Source organism: Loxodonta africana, chromosome 4 (assembly GCF_030014295.1).
Source record: "Loxodonta africana isolate mLoxAfr1 chromosome 4, mLoxAfr1.hap2, whole genome shotgun sequence".
Taxonomy (NCBI): domain Eukaryota; kingdom Metazoa; phylum Chordata; class Mammalia; order Proboscidea; family Elephantidae; genus Loxodonta; species Loxodonta africana.
In genome coordinates this window covers 81,865,757-81,886,233 of record NC_087345.1, presented here as the reverse complement: position 1 = coordinate 81,886,233, position 20,477 = coordinate 81,865,757, and the positions used below count along the sequence as shown (strand labels likewise).

General features: G+C 39.7%; 2 protein-coding genes across 2 annotated transcripts; both read right to left on the bottom strand.

The window, feature by feature from the left end:
- Positions 1-205: 205 nt before the first annotated feature.
- Positions 206-1,144, bottom strand: LOC135231352 (olfactory receptor 6C2-like). Its single transcript, XM_064285222.1, has one exon. It carries the CDS (start codon positions 1,142-1,144, stop codon positions 206-208), a length of 939 nt encoding a protein of 312 aa, XP_064141292.1.
- A 12,435-nt stretch (positions 1,145-13,579) lies between these two features.
- LOC100675262 (olfactory receptor 6C2-like) lies at positions 13,580-14,518 on the bottom strand. The gene has a single exon (XM_064285221.1). It carries the CDS (start codon positions 14,516-14,518, stop codon positions 13,580-13,582), a length of 939 nt encoding a protein of 312 aa, XP_064141291.1.
- Between the last annotated feature and the right edge of the window lie 5,959 nt (positions 14,519-20,477).

The following is a 20,477-nucleotide window of genomic DNA, read 5'->3' as shown; positions in this document are numbered from 1 at the left end:
GGTAAAACGAAAGCGAATAGATACGAAAGAGAACTGAGTACCTTGATTTTTTTTTTTCCCTAATTATGAGAGAAAAATGTTCACAGGGATAGGTAGTTTGACAAATCTACAGAATAAAGGAAGTTTATATTTGGCAAATTCATGTAAAACTTTCACGGGTTATCTAGATTTAAAAAAAACTTACCCTGAAAACATCCACAATCTCTTACTTCTTTATGAGAAATGCAATCCTTTTCACGGTGTCTTTGAAGGCTTCCTTTACCTGCTTGTTTCGTAGTGTATAAATGAAAGGGTTAAGCATAGGGACAACTGAGGTTAAGAGCAGCCCCACCACCTTATTAAGGGCTACTCCTTCCTTTCCTGAAGGTTTAATGTAGGCGAAGATGGAACTGCCATAGCTCATGGAAACCACAATCATGTGAGAAGAACAGGTGGAAAAGGCCTTTTTCCTTTGTTGGGCAGAAGGGAATTTTAGAATGGTGCTGATGATGTATGTGTAGGAGAGAAGCACACCCAGTAGGGTAGAAATCAGTGTTAGCACAGCAAAAGCCAAAACAACCTTTTCTATAAGCTCTGTGTCGGAACAGGTGATCTGTAGAATAGGATATGCGTCACAAGCAAAACTACTAATGAGATTTGAGTCACAGAATTCCAGCCGGAGACCCATGCCAAGAGGGGGGACAATAATCAACAGGCCAGCAATCCAGTAGCAGAGAAGGAGTGTAGTGCAGAACTTGTTGTTCATGATGGTTGTGTAATGTAGGGGCTTACAGATGGCCACGTAGCGATCATAGGCCATGGCAGCAAGGAGAAAAAATTCAGTTGCTCCAAAGAGGATAACAAAAAACAATTGTGAGGCACAAGCATTATAGGTACAGGTTTTATCTCCAGTTGTCAGGCTGTACAGGAATCTGGGAATACAGACAGAGGTGAATGAGACTTCTAAGAAAGAGAAATTTCGGAGGAAAAAATACATGGGAGTTTGAAGATGGGAATCCAAAAGTGTGAGGGTGATAATTGTCATGTTCCCAGCCACACACAAAAAGTAGGTGAGAAATAAAAATACCAAAAGCACGATTTGTAATTTTGGGTCCTCCGTCATCCCCAGCAGGATGAATGTTGTTATCACTGTGTGATTTGTCATTACCTCCTGTGTCAAGTCAAAAATGATTGGACTTGAAGACACAAGCAACATAAGACGTCAGCATGGAGCATGAAGTAAAGATGCAATCAGTATTAATGTAATGCATTTGCCATTTGGACTGTGGAATTTTACTGGAAATATTTAAATATGAACCAAAGGCTTATAATTCCCTTTTACAGATGTCAGATGAAAACACACAGCAGGAATCAGGTATCTCGTTTCATACGGTGTTTCTCATTATCATTGCCTCAGAACATAGGTCTGATCAATGTTACAGATTATTCCATTATTCTTGACCTTTTTTTCTTCTGCCTCCTTTTTCTTTGCTTTTCCCGGCCTTCTTTTCAGCTCCACTTTTGTAACAGAGAAGAATTTGTCAAGGAGTATTTTATTCTGGTCTCTGGCTGTATTTTGAAATAAAATAACAGAAAAGGGCTGGATAATAGCTATGCACTTAGAATGATCCCGAATTAGGAACAAAAAGTTTAAAATACAAAGGTGTATCTTTGTTGTGTATTTTCTGCTTTTAAGTACATGAAAGCACTTTTAAACCAGTAAAAGTGTTTTTTAGGCAGAGGGTTTCCTGAAGATTTACAAAAAACCTTTTCCTGGGATCTGAGAATAAACCTGAGAAAGCCTGTTCTCCCAGAAGGAATGGTCTGTGGTACTTGCTCTCCCTGCCAGTGAGATCGACCTCCCTGCTTTTCTGAGCAGCACTCAGTCTTCAGAATCTTCCTCTGAATATCTTAGTGACCTCTCCTTTCAACAATAGCTGCTGTTCCTCCCTTCAAATCGCCTCTCCCCACTAAATTCCCACCAGCCCTCTAACCCTGCTGCTTATATTCTCTGAGTTCTTGAGAAATGTAACTTGCCCAAGAATCGTCCAGTAACAAACTGGTCAAATGGACTAATTTTTATTAACAGGTTTTGTAAAACTCACGTTTTCCTTGAAGTTTACCATTTTCAGTTACTCCCAGGAGTTTCATGCCTCCCTGCACATGTTTTTTCAGGAATCCCATTAGTTGTGGGAGAGGATGGCTCAGGGAGATCTCTTCTCCTTCAAATCAAAACTTGCCTTTGGTATGATTCAAGTTGCAAACAGGTGCTTCAAGTATCCATTCTGCAAAAGAAGAGCTGGTAAATGCATTATCTCTTGGGTTACAGTTGCTTAAAAATAATATATTGGTTCATAAGATGTCTTTGTGTTTTATTTGTGGAATTGATTATACATTGAGCGATTTTAGGCATAACTCAGGGTTTTGTAGGGAAATCCCTTGTACCCAATACTACCCAATGTGTGTGCTCCGAATTGAGAATTAAAAATGCATTAAGTAGTTTTATCTTCTTTTGTATTGCTCAAGTAAATAATAGAAATTGACTTCTTCAGATAAATGTTTAATATCAGAGACTGGAGAACTAACCATGAATAAGTGTGTCTCCAAAGGAGCTTTCCGTCTTTTGATGGGAGACAATATTTCATTTTAGTGCATGCTTAGGGATATAGTAAGATGAGATAACGGTGAAAATGCAACTTTGGTTTTAGGGCAATAACTACTCCACGCCTTTTCCTTGGCAATCACTCTTAGTAGTGATGTGTATTTTACTGTCTTCACTCAGTTGTTGTAGGCTATTATGTGGGAGCCCTGGTGGCACAGTGGACAGATCACTTGGCTGCTAACCAAAAGTTCATCGGTTCAAAGCTACCGGCCACTCCGTGGAAGAAAGCTGTGGCAGTCTGCTTGCGTAAATATTTCCAGCCTTGGAAACCCTAAGGAGCAGGTCTACTCTGTCCCACGGGGTGGCTATGTGTCGGATTAGATGCAAAGGCAGTGTTTTTTTGGGGGGGGGGGTTGGGGGGGCATTTAGAGTTGGTAATATCAGCACTCACAGCTGAGTTAGCAAGTTGTATTCTTCAGGGTTCATAGACATGTTTATATCTAGGAAACCAACTTCGGATCACGGTAGAAATGGTTTAGTGGAGAGGTGCTATCTTGCCAAGCACTAGGAAGTCGCAGAGCGAAGATTTTCATAGGCAGGACTGAGTGATAGGTCAGGGTCATTTCACACACCGAATTCTCTTTCCTTTCTTCTTTCCCTCCTATCATGTTACCAATACCCATTGCTATTGAGTCAATTCTGACACATTGTGACTGCATTTGTGTCTAATTGCAATTGTGCTCCATAGAGTTTTAAATGGTTGAATTTTTGGAAGTAGATTTCTAGGCTTTTCTTCTAAGGAGCCTCTTGGAGGAATCAAACTGCCAGCCTTTTGTTTAGCAGCTGATTGTGTTAACAGTTGTACTTTCTATCCTTATACTGGCTATGGATGTTCTTCCTTCAACCTTCCCTCTGCTATAAAGTTCTTAGGCTTAACGTTATTGCCTGTTACCAGCTTAAAATCCCCTATTGTCTAATTTGGGAAACCCCGGTGGTATAGTGGTTAAGTGCTACACCTGGTAACCAAAAGGTCGACAGTTCAAATCCACCAGGTGCTCCTTGGAAACTCTATGGGGCAGTTCTACTCTGTCCTATAGGGTCGCTATGAGTCGGAATCGACTTAATGGCAATAGGTTTGATTTGGTTTTATTCTCTAATTTTGAGGGAAATGACTTGTGAAATAAATGACATCAGCATTTGAATGTCCTTTAATTTAATGTGTTAAACAACTAATATAGTCTTCTCTAAATTACTGAAGTTTTTCAGTCCACTTTACTTCTAAGAACAAGCTAAGCTTGTAGTGGCAGAGCATTTAGGTCTAAGGCTGCTTTGTCCACCTACATCCATATCATGGTCCCCTTTGGTTTAAATAGCAGAGGTTGCTGTGAGCATAGAAAGTCACTTTTTTTTCTTTGTTTAAATTTGGTCAGATTTGAAACAACAATTTCATTACATAAGCAATGCATTTTACCACCTTCCCATAGGTAGTGTTTCTCGTTAAGCAGCCCTTGAAGACTTAACATATGCAAAGCTATCTCCTGTCCCTTTCACTTTGGGAGCTGTAAGGGTGATTGAGTTCAGTTTTTCTCTTGTATTGATTTCCTATTTAATGAGTTCTTTTATTTATTTCAGACACCTTGATCTTACGTGTGTCTGGGACAAGCCTCATTCAGTCTTCACTTGGAAGAAGGCGTCCTATGGTCTGGAACATTCGAAATTCAAGAAAACAATGCCACTGCCCTCTCTTCCCAAAGTGGCCAAATCAAACCCCTTGCCATAGAGTGGATTCTGATTCGAACTCACAGCAATTCCATAGGATAGAGTAGAAACACGCCATAGGGTTTCCAAGGAGCAGCTGGTGAATTTGAAGTGCTGACCTATTGGTTAGCTACCCAAAGTGGCAGAAGGTATTATAATAACAGGTCGAATAATATTGATAATAATAATATACAATGCATAGGATTTTAATTGTTTCTGTTATTGTATTCTATTATTGTCTTGCATATTGGGATAGTGTCCAGCATGTAATAAATAACATAAAAGGTATCATTATTTGCCTCGACCATAGAGACCTTTTTTCTTTATTGAAAACACTCATGATCTGTGTCATACATGTGGCCCTTCAATATCTATTGCCTTGTGAAATTTCTTGTATTGTTAACTTTCCATGGTGTATGTCTTGTATATTAAGTTTTATCATGAGGCAGATTTACATCTTTGAATTTTCTATACTACTATGCATAATACTAGCCATTTTTTTATGTATAATACTAGCCATACTTTGAATAGTTATATCTAAGCATGAGATGATATTCATTAAACATAAATAACATTTGTATGCATATTTAAAATATACAAAATATTTTCGGAAAGAAAGCACGTGGACAGAGGCTTTTAGTATCTTATAGAAAGAATTAATAGTCGAAGTTGGGTGCTGGTGGTGCAGTGGTTAAGGGTTTGGCTGCTAACCAAAAGGTCAGCAGTTCAAATCCACCAGCAGCTCCTTGGAAACCCTATGGGGTAGTTCTACCGTGTCCTATAGGGTCATTATGAGTCAGAATCAACTCTATGGCAATGGGTAGGTCCAGGTTGCTTGTAGTGTTCTCCCTCCTTATCTATTCTTCTCCTTCGTCTTTAGGTCCATTCAGTTTTTTTAACACTTCGCTTGGAATTGATTTCCAGAAGTCAGCCTACTCTAGCCAAGCAAATGTCCATTAACATGTTCTTCTCAAATTAGGAACAATACCTATTATTTTTATTAATCTTTTTTTTTAATTAACTTTTATTAAGCTTCAAGTGAACATTTACAATTCCAATCAGTCTGTCACATGTAAGATTACATGCATCTTACTCCCTTCTCCCACTTGCTCTCCCCCTATTAAGTCAGCCCTTTCAGTCTCTCCTTTCGTGCCAATTTTGCCATCTTCCCTCTCTCTCTATCTTCCCATCCCCCCTCCAGTCAAGAGTTGCCAACACACTCTCCAGTGTCCACCTGATTTAATTAGCTCACTCTTCATCAGCATCTCTCTCCCACCCTCTGACCAGTCCCTTTCATGTCTGATGAGTTGTCTTCAGGGATGGTTCCCGTCCTGTGCCAACAGAAGGTCTGGGGAGCATTGCTGCCGGGATTCCTCCAGTCGCAGTCAGACCATTAAGTATGGTCTTTTTATGAGAATTTGGGGTCTGCATCCCACTGATCTCCGGCTCCCTCAGGAGTTCTCTGTTGTGCTCCCTGACAGGGCAGTCGTCGATTGTGGCCGGGCACCAACTAGTTCTTCTGGTCTCAGGATGATGTAGGTCTCTGGTTCATGTGGCCCTTTCTGTCTCTTGGGTTCTTAGCTGTTGTGTGACCTTGATGTTCTTCATTTTCCTTTGCTCCAGGTGGGTTGAGACCAATTGATGTATCTTAGATGGCCGCTTGTTAGCATTTAGGACCCCAGATGCCACATTTCAAAGTGGGATGCAGAATGTTTTCATAATAGAATTATTTTGCCCATTGACTTAGAAGTCCCCTCAAACCATGTTCCCCAGACCCCAGCCCCTGGTCTGCTGACCTTTGAAGCATTCATTTTATCCCGGAAACCTCTTTGCTTTTAGTCCAGTCCAATTGGGCTGACCTTCCTTGTATTGAGTGTTGTCTTTCCCCTCACCCAAAGCAGTTCTTATCTAGTGATTGATCAATAAAAAACCCTCTACCTCCCTCCCTCCCTCCCCCCCTCGTAACCACAAAAGTATGTGTTCTTCTCAGTTTTTTCTATTTCTCAAGATCTTATAATAGTGGTCTTATACAATATTTGTCCTTTTGCCTCTGACTCATTTCGCTCAGCATAATGCCTTCCAGATTCCTCCAAGTTATGGAATGTTTCAGAGATTCGTCACTGTTCTTTATCGATGCGTACTATTCCATTGTGTGAATATACCACAATTTATTTACCCATTCATCCGTTGACGGACACCTTGGTTGCTTCCAGCTTTTTGCTATTGTAAACAAAGCTGCAATAACATGGGTGTGCATATATCTGTTTGTGTGAAGGCTCTTGTATCTCTAGGGTATATTCCTAGGAGTGGGATTTCTGGGTTGTACGGCAGTTCTATTTCTAACTGTTTAAGATAACGCCAGATGGATTTCCAAAGTGGTTGTACCATTTTACATTCCCACCAGCAGTGTATGAGAGTTCCAATCTCTCCACAGCCTCTCCAACATTTATTATTTTGTGTTTTTTGGATTAATGCCAGTCTAGTTGGTGTGAGATGGAATCTCATCGTAGTTTTAATTTGCATTTCTCTAATGGCTAATGATCGAGAGCATTTTCTCATGTATCTGTTGGTTGCCTGAATATTTTCTTTAGTGAAATGTGGGTTCATATCCTTTGCCCACTTCTTGATTGGGTTGTTTGTCTTTTTGTGGTTGAGTTTTGACAGAATCATGTAGATTTTAGAGATCAGGTGCTGGTCGGAGATGTCATAGCTCAATATGCTTTCCCAGTCTGTAGGTGGTCTTTTTACTCTTTTGGTGAAGTCTTTAGATGAGCATAGGTGTTTGATTTTTAGGAGCTCCCAGTTACCTGGTTTCTCTTCATCATTTTTGGTAATGTTTTGTATTCTGTTTATGCCCTGTATTAGGGATCCTAGGGTTGTCCCTATTTTTTCTTCCATGATCTTTATCGTTTTAGTCTTTATGTTTAGGTCTTTGATCCACTTGGAGTTAGTTTTTGTGCATGGTGTGAGGTATGGGTCCTGTTTCATTCTTTTGCAAATGGATATCCAGTTATGCCAGCACCATTTGTTAAAAAGACTATCATTTCCCCAATTAACTGACACTGGTCCTTTGTCAAATATCAGCTGCTCATACATGGATGGATTTATATCTGGGTTCTCAATTCTGTTCCATTGGTCTATGTGCCTGTTGTACCAGTACCAGGCTGTTTTGACTACTGTAGCTGTATAATACGTTCTGAAATCAGGTAGAGTGAGGCCTCCCACTTTCTTCTTCTTTTTCAGTGATGCTTTGCTTATCCGGGGGTTCTTTCCCTTCCATATGAAATTGGTGATTTGTTTCTCTATCCCCTTAAAATATGACATTGGAATTTGGATCGGAAGTGCGTTATATGTATAGATGGCTTTTGGTAGAATAGACATTTTTACTATGTTAAGTCTTCCTATCCATGAGCAGGGTATGTTTTTCCACTTAAGTATGTCCTTTGAATTTCTTGTAGTAGAGCTTTGTAGTTTTCTTTGTACAGGTCTTTTACATCCTTGGTAAGATTTATTCCTAAGTATTTTATCTTCTTGGGGGCTACTGTGAATGGTATTGATTTGGTTATTTCCTCTTTGGTGTTCTTTTTGCTGATGTAGAGGAATCCAAGTGATTTTTGTATGTTTATTTTATAACCTGAGACTCTGCCAAACTCTTCTATTAGTTTCAGTAGTTTTCTGGAGGATTCCTTGGGGTTTTCCGTGTATATGATCATGTCATCTGCAAATAGTGATAGCTTTAGTTCCTCCTTGCCAATCCGGATGCCCTTTATTTCTTTGTCTAGCCTAATTGCCCTGGCTAGGACTTCAAGTACGATGTTGAATAAGAGCGGTGATAAAGGGCATCCTTCTCTGGTTCTCGTTCTCAAGGGAAATGCTTTCAGGTTCTCTCCATTTAGAGTGATATTGGCTGTTGGCTTTGCATAGATGCCCTTTATTATGTTGAGGAATTTTCCTTCAATTCCTATTTTGGTGAGAGTTTTTATCATAAATGGGTGTTGGACTTTGTCAAATGCCTTTTCTGCATCTATTGATAAGATCATGTGGTTTTTATCTTTTGTTTTATTTATGTGATGGATTACATTAATGGTTTTTCTGATATTAAACCAGCCTTTCATACCTGGTATAAATCCCACTTGATCAGGGTGAATTATTTTTTTGATGTGTTGTTGGATTCTATTGGCTAGAATTTTGTTGAGGATTTTTGCATCTATGTTCATGAGGGATATAGGTCTAAAATTTTCTTTTTTTGTAATGTCTTTACCTGGTTTTGGTATCAGGGAGATGGTAGCTTCATAGAATGAGTTGGGTAGTATTCCGTCTTTTTCTATGCTTTGAAATACCTTCAGTAGTAGTGGTGTTAAGTCTTCTCTGAAGGTTTGGTAGAACTCTGCAGTGAAGCCGTCCGGGCCAGGACTTTTTTTTGTTGGAAGTTTTTTGATTACCGTTTCAATCTCTTTTTTTGTTATGGGTCTATTTAGTTGTTCTACTTCTGAATGTGTTAGTTTAGGTAGGTAGTGTTTTTCCAAAAATTCATCCATTTCTTCTAGGTTTTCAAATTTGTTAGAGTACAATTTTTCGTAGTAATCTGAAATGATTCTTTTAATTTCATTTGGCTCTGTTGTAATGCGGTCCTTCTCATTTCTTATTCGGGTTATTTGTTTCCATTCCTGTTTTTCTTTAGTCAGTCTAGCCAATGGTTTATCAATTTTGTTAATTTTTTCAAAGAACCAGCTTTTGGCTTTGTTAATTCTTTCAATTGTTTTTCTGTTCTCTAATTCATTTAGCTCAGCTCTAATTTTTATTATTTGTTTTTTTCTGGTGCCTGATGGATTCTTTTGTTGCTCACTTTCTATTTGTTCAAGTTGTAGGGACAGTTCTCTGATTTTGGCTCTTTCTTCTTTTTGTATGTGTGCATTTATCGATATAAATTGGCCTCTGAGCACTGCTTTTGCTGTGTCTCAGAGGTTTTGATAGGAAGTATTTTCATTCTCGTTGCTTTCTAAGAATTTCCTTATTCCCTCCTTGATGTCTTCTATAACCCAGTCTTTTTTCAGGAGGGTATTGTTCATTTTCCAAGTATTTGATTTCTTTTCCCTAGTTTTTCTGTTATTGATTTCTAGTTTCATTGCCTTGTGGTCTGAGAAGATGCTTTGTAATATTTTGATGTTTTGGACTCTGCAAAGATTTGTTTTATGACCTAATATGTGGTCTATTCTAGAGAATGTTCCATGTGCGCTAGAAAAAAAAGTATACTTTGCAGCAGTTGGGTGGAGAGTTCTGTATAAGTCAATGAGGTCAAGTTGGTTGATTGTTGTAAGTAGGTCTTCCTTGTCTCTATTGAGCTTCTTACTGGATGTCCTGTCCTTCTCCGAAAGTGGTGTGTTGAAGTCTCCTACTATAAATGTGGAGGTGTCTATCTCACTTTTCAATTCTGTTAAAATTTGATTTATCTTGCAGCCCTGTCATTGGATGCATAAATATTTAATATGGTTATGTCTTCCTGATCAATTGTCCCTTTTATCATTATATAGTGTCCTTCTTTATCCTTTGTGGTGGATTTAAGTCTAAAGTCTATTTTGTCAGAAATTAATATTGCTACTCCTTTTCTTTTTTGCTTATTGTTTGCTTGATATATTTTTTTCCATCCTTTGAGTTTTAGTTTGTTTGTGTCTCTAAGTCTAAGATGTGTCTCTTGTAGGCAGCATATAGATGGATCGTGTTTCTTTATCTAGTCCGTGACTCTCTGTCTCTTTATTGGTGCATTTAGTCCATTTACATTCAGCATAATTATAGATAAATAAGTTTTTAGTGCTGTCATTTTGATGCCTTTTCATGTGTGTTGTTGGCCATTTCATTTTTCCACATACTTTTTTGTGCTGAGACATTTTTCTTAGTAGATTGTGAGATCCTCATTTTCATAGTGTTTAATTTTATGTTAGTTGAGTCGTTACTTTTTTCTTGGCTTTTTTCTTGAGTTATGGAGTTGATATTCCTTTTTGTGGTTACCTTATTATTTACCCCTATTTTCTAAGTAAAAACCTAACTTGTATCGTTCTATATCGCCTTGTATCACTCTCCATCTGGCAGTTCAATGCCTCCTGTATTTAGTCCCTCTTTTTGATTATTGTGATCTTTTGTCCATTGATTTCCATGAATCCATGTTATGTGTATTATTTTGTTTATTTATTTATTTTTTAGAATTAATCTTAGTTTGTTTGTTTTTGTGCTTTCCCTATTTGAGTAGATATCAGGACGTTCTGTTTTGTGACCTTGTATTGTGCTGGTACCTGATATTATTGGTCATCTGACCAAACAATCTCCTTTAGCATTTCTTGTAGCCTTGGTTTGGTTTTTGCAAATTCTCTAAACTTGTGTTTATCTGTAAATATCTTAATTTCTCCTTCATATTTCAGAGAGAGTTTTGCTGGATATATGATCCTTGGTTGGCAGTTTTTCTCCTTCAGTGCTCTGTATACGTCGTCCCATTCCCTTCTTGCCCGCATGGTTTCTGCTGAGTAGTCTGAACTTATTCTTATTGATTCTCCCTTGAAGGAAACCTTTCTTTTCTCCCTGACAGCTTTTAAAATTTTCTATTTATCTTTGGTTTTGGCAAGTTTGATGATAATATGTCTTGGTGTTTTTCTTTTTGGATCAATCTTAAATGGGGTTCGATGAGCATCTTGGATAGCTATCCTTTCGTCTTTCATGATGTCAGGGAAGTTTTCTGTCAGGAGTTCTTCAACTATTTTCTCCATGTTTTCTGTCCCCCCTCCCTGTTCTGGGACTCCAATCACACACAAGTTATCCTTCTTGATAGAGTCCCACATGATTCTTAGGGTTTCTTCATTTTTTTTAATTCTTTTATCTGATTTTTTTTCAGCTATGTTGGTGTTGATTCCCTGGTCCTCCAGATGTCCCAGGCTACATTCTAATTGCTCGAGTCTGCTTCTCTGACTTCCTATTGTGTTGTCTAATTCTGTAATTTTATTGTTAATCTTTTGGATTTCTACATGCTGTCTCTCTATGGATTCTTGCAACTTATTAATTTTTCCACTATGTTCTTGAATAATCTTTTTGAGTTCTTCAACAGTTTTATCAGTGTGTTCCTTGGCTTTTTCTGCAGTTTGCCTTATTTCATTTGTGATGTCTTTAAGCATTCTGTAAAGTAGTTTTTTATATTCTGTATCTGATAATTCCAGGATTGTATCTTCATTTGGGAAAGATTTTGATTCTTTTGTTTGGGGGCTTGGAGAAGCTGTCATGGTCTGCTTCTTTATGTGGTTTGATATGGACTGCTGTCTCCGAGCCATCACTGGGAAACTAGTTTTTCCAGAAAATCCGCTAAAAAAAAATGCAGTCAGATCCCTATCAGAGTTCTCCCTCTGGCGCAGGCTATTCGGATGTTAATGGAGCCGCCTGGGGAGGGTGGGGGAGGGATCAGAGAGCTAGGAGTTTAGCACATCAGAATATAGCCAGAGTTGTTTGTCTTACTTGGAATGACTCTTATATCTGAGATTTCCGCGTGGCGCGTCGCCTATATGTACTGGCTGTGTGGAGATTGCCCCCGAGGGGGTCTGGCCCGCTGGCGTCACGGTCAGATCCTCCGCTGTCAGCCCCACCCCAAGGTTAAGGCTCTCCTACTGGGATGGTGCACTCCCATCTCCAAAATCCATCGCTGCCTCCCGGGGACTCCCCGTGCCGCTTCCGCGATCCGGGTGGGCTCCCCCCCCCCGGGGTCACCTCAGGAGAGCGGAGCAAGTCCCCGCGCCTGAGTCGCGACTGCACGTCCCGGCTGGGATGCCGCTCTCCCCACTCCAAGACCAGCCACTGCCTCCCGGGGACTTCTCCCTCCAGCACGCCACGCCGCTCGCGCGAACTGGGTGGGCGCTGCCCGAACGAACGGCTGGGGCCCCCCTCCGGGGCCAATTCAGGGGAATATAGCTGGTCCCCGCGCTCACGCCCCACCCGCTCCCGGCCAAACTCCCGGCGGGATGGCTCCCTGGCTGGGATGCTGCTCTCCCCGCTCCAAGACCAGTCACTGCCTCCCGGGGACTTCTCCCACCGGTTGCACAGCCACGCCGCCCACGCCAACCAGCTGGACTTGGTCCCGGATGAGTTTGGGGGCTAGGGCTGGGCCCCTGGTCTGTACTGTCTGCCCCCCTGGGCTCTGCCCCAAATCGGGCTCCGAAGGTCACCTGCCTGGTACACTGGCTCCTGGCTCTGAAAACAATCACTGTCTCCCCGTATTTGTTCGTTCTCCATCTCTAAATCTGTGTTTGTTGTTCAGAGTTCGTAGATTGTTATGTATGTGATCCATTCACTTGTTTTTCCAAGTCTTTTTTGCAAGAGGGATCCGCGGTAGCGTCCACCTAGTCCGCCATCTTGGCCCCGCCTCCTTCTTAATCTTTTTGACTGTGAACACTTTCATTACACAAGGTATAATGGAATTCCGGGTAGTTGAAGAAGTTATTCAACCAACGTGCAGATATCTTGTCTCCAAATTCAGGGCTTTTTCTCCTTGAGACTTGTAAACACTGTCGGTGTAAGCAAAAGACACCCAACGCTTGAAAGGGGTTCCTTCTTTTCTCTACTTTTATTATATATCAGGAAGAACTAAATCCAAATAATTTTCACATAAGCCAGTAGAAACTATTTTTGTGAATAAATTAGTTTAAAAGAAAGATGAAAGTTTTCTGCACAATCTTTATGATTGTCCCATTAACTCCTTCTAATTAATCCTGAAAATGGACCAGAAAATAATCCAGAAATATCTTGAAAAATTCAAAATGAAAGAAGAGCTTTGGAGTAAAAAATTTTGTCCTGTATCATATTTTATGCTTCAGTAAATAATTTTTAATTACTCATGAAAAATTGGAAGTTAGGCATTGAAGTGTTCTCAAAGGGAAAATGTTCCCTGGGCTTTTAAAACCCACATCACGAGCAGACCACATGGCCACAGAATTGGATTTTATTTATTTGATTTCCATTTTACAATACTGGGTACCTTGCAAAACTAGTCTTAGATGAATGCATTAATGGTAAAACCAAAGCGAATAGATACGAAAGAGAACTGAGTACCTTGATTTTTTTTTTTTCCTAATTATGAGAGAAAAATGTTCACAGGGATAGGTAGTTTGACAAATCTACAGAATAGGAAGTTTATATTTGGCAAATTCATGTAAAACTTTCACGGGTTATCTAGATTTAAACAAAAGTTACCCTGAAAACATCCACAATCTCTTACTTCTTTATGAGAAATGCAATTCTTTTCACGGTGTCTTTGAAGGCTTCCTTTACCTGCTTGTTTCGTAGTGTATAAATGAAAGGATTAAGCATAGGGACAACTGAGGTTAAGAGCAGCCCCACCACCTTATTAAGGGCTATTCCTTCCTTTCCTGAAGGTTTAATGTAGGCGAAGATGGAACTGCCATAGCTCATGGAAACCACAATCATGTGAGAAGAACAGGTGGAAAAGGCCTTTTTCCTTTGTTGGGCAGAAGGGAATTTTAGAATGGTGCTGATGATGTATGTGTAGGAGAGAAGCACACCCAGTAGGGTAGAAATCAGTGTTAGCACAGCAAAAGCCAAAACAACCTTTTCTATAAGCTCTGTGTCGGAACAGGTGATCTGTAGAATAGGATATGCATCACAAGCAAAACTATCAATGAGATTGGAGTCACAGAATTCCAGCTGAAGACCCATGCCAAGAGGGAGGGCAATAATCAGCAGGCCAGCACCCCAACAGCAGAGAACGAGTGTAGTGCAGAGCTTGTTGTTCATGATGGTTGTGTAATGTAGGGGCTTACAGATGGCCACGTAGCGATCATAGGCCATGGCAGCAAAGAGAAAAAACTCAGTTGCTCCAAAGAGGATACCAAAAAACAATTGCGTGGCACAAGCATTATAGGTACAAGTTTTATCTCCAGTTGTCAGGCTGTACAGGAATCTGGGAATACAGACAGAGGTGAATGAGACTTCTAAGAAAGAGAAATTTTGGAGAAAAAAATACATGGGAGTTTGAAGATGGGAATCCAAAAGTGTGAGAGTGATAATTGCCATGTTCCCAGCCACACACAAAAAGTAGGTGAGAAATAAAAATACCAAAAGCACGATTTGTAATTTTGGGTCCTCCGTCATCCCCAGCAGGATGAATGTTGTTATTACTGTGTGATTTGTCATTACCTCCTGTGTCAAGTCAAAAATGATTGGACTTGAAGACACAAGCAATATAAGACATCAGCATGGAGCATGAAGTAAAGATGCAATCAGTATTAATGTAATGCATTTGGCATTTGGTTGTAGAATTTTACTGGAAATACTTAAATATGAACCAAAGGCCTATAATTCCCTTATTAGAAATGATATTTACACAGATGTCAAATGAAAACACGCAGCAGCAATCGTGCATCTCGTTTCATACGGTGTTTCTCATTATCATTGTCTCGGGACATAGGTCTGATCAATGTTACAGGTTATTCCATTATTCTTGTCATTTTTTTCTTCTGCCTCCTTTTTCTTTGCTTTTCCCGGCCTTCTTTTCAGCTCCACTTTTGTAACAGAGAAGAATTTGTCAAGGAGTATTTTATTCTGGTCTCTGCCTGTATTTTGAAATAAAATAACTGCAAAGGGCTGGGTAATAGCTTTGCACTTAGAATGATCCCGAATTAGGAACAAAAAGTTTAAAATACAAAGGTGTATCTTTGTTGTGCATTTTCTGCTTTTAAGTACATGAAAGCACTTTTAAACCAGTAAAAGTGTTTTTTAGGTAGAGGGTTTCCTGAAGAGTTACAAGAAACCTTTTCCTGGGACCTGAGAACAAACCTGAGGAAGCCTGTCATGGAGTTTGGGGGAGTGGCCAGATCCCAGAGGGAATGGTCTGTGGTACTTGCTCTCCCTACTGGTGAGATTGACCTTCCTGCTCTTCTGAGCAGCAGTCTTCAGAATCTGTCTCTGAATATCTTAGTGACCTCTCCTTTCAACAATTGCTGCTGTTCCTCCCTTCAAATTGCCTCTCCCCACTAATTTCCCACCAGCCCTCTAACCTCGCTGCTTATATTCTCTGAGTTCTTGAGAAATATAACTTGCTCAAGCATCATCCATTAATAAACTGGCTAAATGGACTAATTTTTATAAATAAGTTTTGTAAAACTCACAGTTTCCTTGAAGGTTACCATTTTCAAGTCCTCCCAGGAGTTTCATGCCTCCCTGCACATGTTTTTTCAGGAATCCCATTAGTTGTGGGGGAGGATGGCTCAGGGAGATCTGTTCTCCTTCAAATCAAAACTTGCCTTTGGTGCGATTCATGTTGCAAACAGGTGCTTCAAGTATCCATTCTGCAAAAGAAGAGCTGGTAAATGCATTGTCTCTTGGGTTACAGTTACTTGAAAATAATACCTTGGTTCTTAAGATGTCTTTGTGTTTTGTTTGTGGAATTGATTATAAATTGAGCAATTTTGTAGGGAAAACCTATGTACCCAATACTACCCAATGTGTGTGCTCCCAATTGAGAATTAAAAATGCATTAAGTAGTTTTGTCTTCTTTTCTGCTGCTCAAGTAAATAATAAAAATTCACTTATTCAGATAAATATTTAATATCAGAGTCTGAAGAACTAACCATGAATAAGCGTGTCTCCAAAGGAGCTTTCCGTCTTTTGATGGGAGATAATATTTCATTTTAGGGCATGCTTTTTAGGGATATAGTGATATGCGATAACGGTGAAAATGCAACTTCATTTTAGGGCAATAACTACTCCATGCCTTTTCCTTGGCAATCTCTCTTAGTGGTGATTTGTATTTTACTATCTTCACTCAGTTGTTGTAGGCTATTATGTGGGAGCCCTGGTGGCGCAGTGGACAAATCACTTGACTGCTAACCAAAAGTTCATCGGTTCAAAGCTACCGGCCACTCCGTGGAAGAAAGCTGTGGCAGTCTGCTTGCGTAAATATTTCCAGCCTTGGAAACCCTAAGGAGCAGGTCTACTCTGTCCTACGGGGTGGCTATGTGTCAGATTTGACGCAATGGCAGTGTTTTTTTTGTTTTGGGTGGGGGGAGGATTTAGAGTTTGTAACATCAGCACTCACAGCTGAGTTAGCAAGTTGTATTCTTCAGGGTTCATAGACATGTTTATGTCCAGGAAACCCACTTCAGATCATGGTAGAAACAGTTTAGTGGAGAGGTGCTATCTTGCCAAGCACTAGGAAGCTGCAGAGCAAAGATTTTCATAGGCAGGACTGAGTGATAGGTCAGGGTCATTTCACACACCGAATTCTCTTTCCTTTCTTCTTTCCCTCCTATCATGTTACCAATACCCATTGCTATTGAGTCAATTCTGACACATTGTGACTGCATTTGTGTCTAATTGCAATTGTGCTCCATAGAGTTTTCAATGGTTGAATTTTTGGAAGTAGATTGCTAAGCTTTTCTTCTAAGGAGCCTCTTGGAGGAATCAAACTGCCAGCCTTTTGTTTAGCAGCTGATTGTGTTAACAGTTGTACATTATATCCTTATACTGGCTATTGATGTTCTTCCTTCAACCTTCCCTCTGCTATAAAGTTCTTAGGCTTTAATGTTATTGCCTTTTATGAGTTTTAAAACTCCTCTCATCTAATTTGGGAAAACCCGCTGGTATAGTGGTTAAGTGCTACAGCTGGCAACCAAAAGGTCAGCAGTTCAAATCTACCAGGTGCTCTTTGGAAACTCTATGGGGCAGTTCTACTCTGTCCTATAGGGTCACTTTGAGTCGGAATCGACTGAATGGCAATAGGTTTGATTTGGTTTTATTCTCTAATTTTGAGGGAAATGACTTGTGAAAAAAACGACATGAGCATTTGAGGGTCCTTTAATTTAATGCGTTAAACAACTAATATAGTCTTCTCTTAATTACTGAAGTTTTTCAGTCCACTTTACTTCTAAAAACAAGCTAAGCTTGTAGTGGCAGAGCATTTAGGTCTAAGGCTGCTTTGTCTACCTACATCCATATCATGGTCCCCTTTGGTTTAAATAGCAGAGGTTGCTGTGAGCATAGAAAGTTGCATTTTTTTTTTTAATTGGGGTGATATTTGAAACATTAAAGTAAGCAATGCATTTTACCACCTTCCCATAGGTAGTGTTTTTCGTTAAGCAGCCCTTGAAGACTTAACTTATGCAAAGCTACCTCCTGTCACTTTCACTCTGGGAACTGTAAGGGTGATTGAGTTCAGTTTTTCTCTTGTACTGATTTCCTATTTAATAAGTTCTTTTATTTATTTCAGGCACCTTGACCTTACGTGTGTCCGGGACAAGCCTCATTCAGTCTTCATCTGGAAGAAGGTATGCTATGGTCTGGAACATTTGAAATTCTAGAAATGAATGCCACCACCCTCCATTCCCAAAGTGGCCAAATCAACCCCCTTGCCATGGAGTCGATTCTGATTCGAACTCACAGCAATTCTATAGGACAGAGTAGAACCACCCCATTGGATTTCCTAGGAGCAGATGGTGAATTTAAACTGCTGACCTATTGGTTAGCTACCCAAAGTGGAAGAAGGTATTAAAATAACAGGTCCATAATAAGGCCAGATTCTCTGTAATGTAATTTGTATTATTTGATTTCTGTAACACCAGAAGATATTTTTAATGGAGCCCTGGTGGTGCAATGGTTAAGCACTTGGGTGCTAACTGAAATGATGATGACTGGAACCCGGTCAGCAGCATCATGGGAAACACCCTGGTGATCGGCGTCTATAAAGATTACTGCCCAGGAAACCTCATTAGGCAGCTATGTTCCATCATGTGGTATTGCTATGAGTTGGAAATCAGATCGCAGACACCTAAACAAAACAGCAACAGAGGATATTATTGGGAGGAAGTGTCTTTGCCTCTTTCATATTTTGCCTCTTAAAGATTAAAAGTCTCCCCAACTGATGTTTATGGGTGGCCCTTTCAAAGGATAAAGTGATGATGGCAGGGAAATTCTAATATCAGGTGTATTCAGAATAACAACAATTTGAAAATAACTGTTGATTCTGTTTTTGCAGTAACAATTGCAGTTAACTGAATTCCACATTTCTTACCCTCCGTGTTTAGAGAATGTGGAAAAGTCTGTCACGAGAATTGCATACTTACTTTTCTGGCAGTGCTTCATCAGGGGTCCTTTTGGAACCAAAATTTGAAGAGTATGATGCTGGTGAGGAGCTTTGAGTTTCTTCAGTCCACAACTCACATTTCACCTCTCTTCACTGCTGCCTTGACCTCTTTCAATACATGTGACACATGTACACACACACACACTCTCTCTCTCTCTCAAGTAAGTCTTACATCAGACAATGTTCACCTAGATTTCATTGCTCCTAATACATTGTGACCAGTTTCAGCCTCCTCTTCCCTTGCCACATCTCAAATGGCACCCGATTCCTGATTTCCCAGTAGTCTCTTAGTTCAAAAGGAACAAAAGAGTGGTGCAGAGTAAAAGGAAATTTTCTCCCTTGGTTTGGCAGAGAGGTACATCTGATCTCCTGGGGCAGGGAGACAGGTTTACCTGTATATTCTACAGTAGCAACATTTATATGTTTCATTTGCTACCAGTTCACAGGGAGCATCTGAGTTGAACAACAAAATAGTCCTTGGTGACCCAATTGAAAATGTTACTAATGAATCAACAGTGGAATCAACAATGCAACGGCATAGGTAGCAGTGGGAACCGTGTCCTCACAGACACTGCAGGTGGTCTGATGCCATGTGAATTCCATTTCGTCTTCTTTGTTGAATCTTTATATTTCCCCTAGAATTAGGTGCTATGCTTGGCACTTAACACATTTTATCTATCTTTGACATAAATCTCATATAGTGTAAAAAATAATCATCCTAATTTTACAGAGGAGGAAAGTGGAAAGCAGAGAATTGGCCAGTCAGAGGTCACATGGTGGGGTTGTAGGTTTTGAAGAAAAATTTGTTTGAATACAAAAACCCTGCTTCTTCCTTCACACTAACTTTGTTCCTTTCCCCAATATTTAAGAGAACTATCAGTATTTAAATTCTGGACTTGTTGTTCTCCTAAGGCAACTTTGACTGTGTTTCTGTCCTTTCTCTTTCTAGTTATCTTTTTTCAGGTATGCTATGAATTACTCTTGGAAATATGAATTAATGGAAATTTATGGATCCCAAGAACTGGGAAAAAAACTGCCTGATTTCAGGACATGTTTGACATTTTGGTAAAGCTCATTACTGCCCAACTAACTGGAATAAAATGATTTTTTTAATTTTCTATGCTGCCATTTCTGGACCGTCTGCTTTCTCCTGCTCATAGGTGGTAAAGTGCAAGATTGCCTTCAATACTTTCTTCTTTGTATTGCCCTTCATAGCTTTTGGTGTTAAGTTGAAACAAATTTTCTAATATTAGCTGAGAAGTGTGCAAATTATTTTATTTTACTTTTCATTGTTTTGAAGAATCCATGTAAGATTAGTATTTTTTCACCCTGAAACTTTTGGTAAAATCTATTGTTACAACCCTCTTCACTGTGTGTTTCATTTGAAGAAAGGCCGTATTATTGTGTTTTAATAAACTTTTTCTTGATGTATATCATATTTAGTTAGAAAACACATGATCATAAATGTACTATTTCATGAATAAAGTGTCTTAGTTATCTTGTGCTGCTATAAGAGAAATACCACAAGTGGATGGCTTTAATGAACAGAAATTCATTCTCTTACCATGTCGGGTAAAATTCCAAATTCAGGGTGCCAGGTCCAGGGGAAGCCTTTCTCTCTATGTCCGCTCTCGGGGAAGGTCTTGGTCATCAATCTTCCCCTGCTCTAGGGCCTCTCAGAGCAGAAACCCTGGGTCCAAAGAATGTGCTCTGCTCCTGGCTCTTCTTCCTTGGTGTTAATGAGGCCACCCTCCTCTCTTCTATATCTCAAAAAAGATGGGCTTAAAATATGACATAATCCTGTAGATTATGTCCTGCCTCATTAGCATAGTTGCCTCTAATCCTTCCTCATTAACATAACAGACAGTTCACTTCCAAAAAGGATCACAATCATAGGCATAAAAAAAAAAAAAAAAAACAGAGGCTAGGATTTACAACACTTAGCATAATTACATCATGACAAAATGGAGGACAACTACTCAATACTGGGAATCATGGCCTAGCCAAGCTGAC

Excerpts from the sequence above, each read along its gene's own strand:
- LOC135231352 (XM_064285222.1), bottom strand. The coding sequence starts at position 1,144 with ATGACAAATCACACAGTGATAACAACATTCATCCTGCTGGGGATGACG.
- LOC100675262 (XM_064285221.1), bottom strand. The coding sequence starts at position 14,518 with ATGACAAATCACACAGTAATAACAACATTCATCCTGCTGGGGATGACG.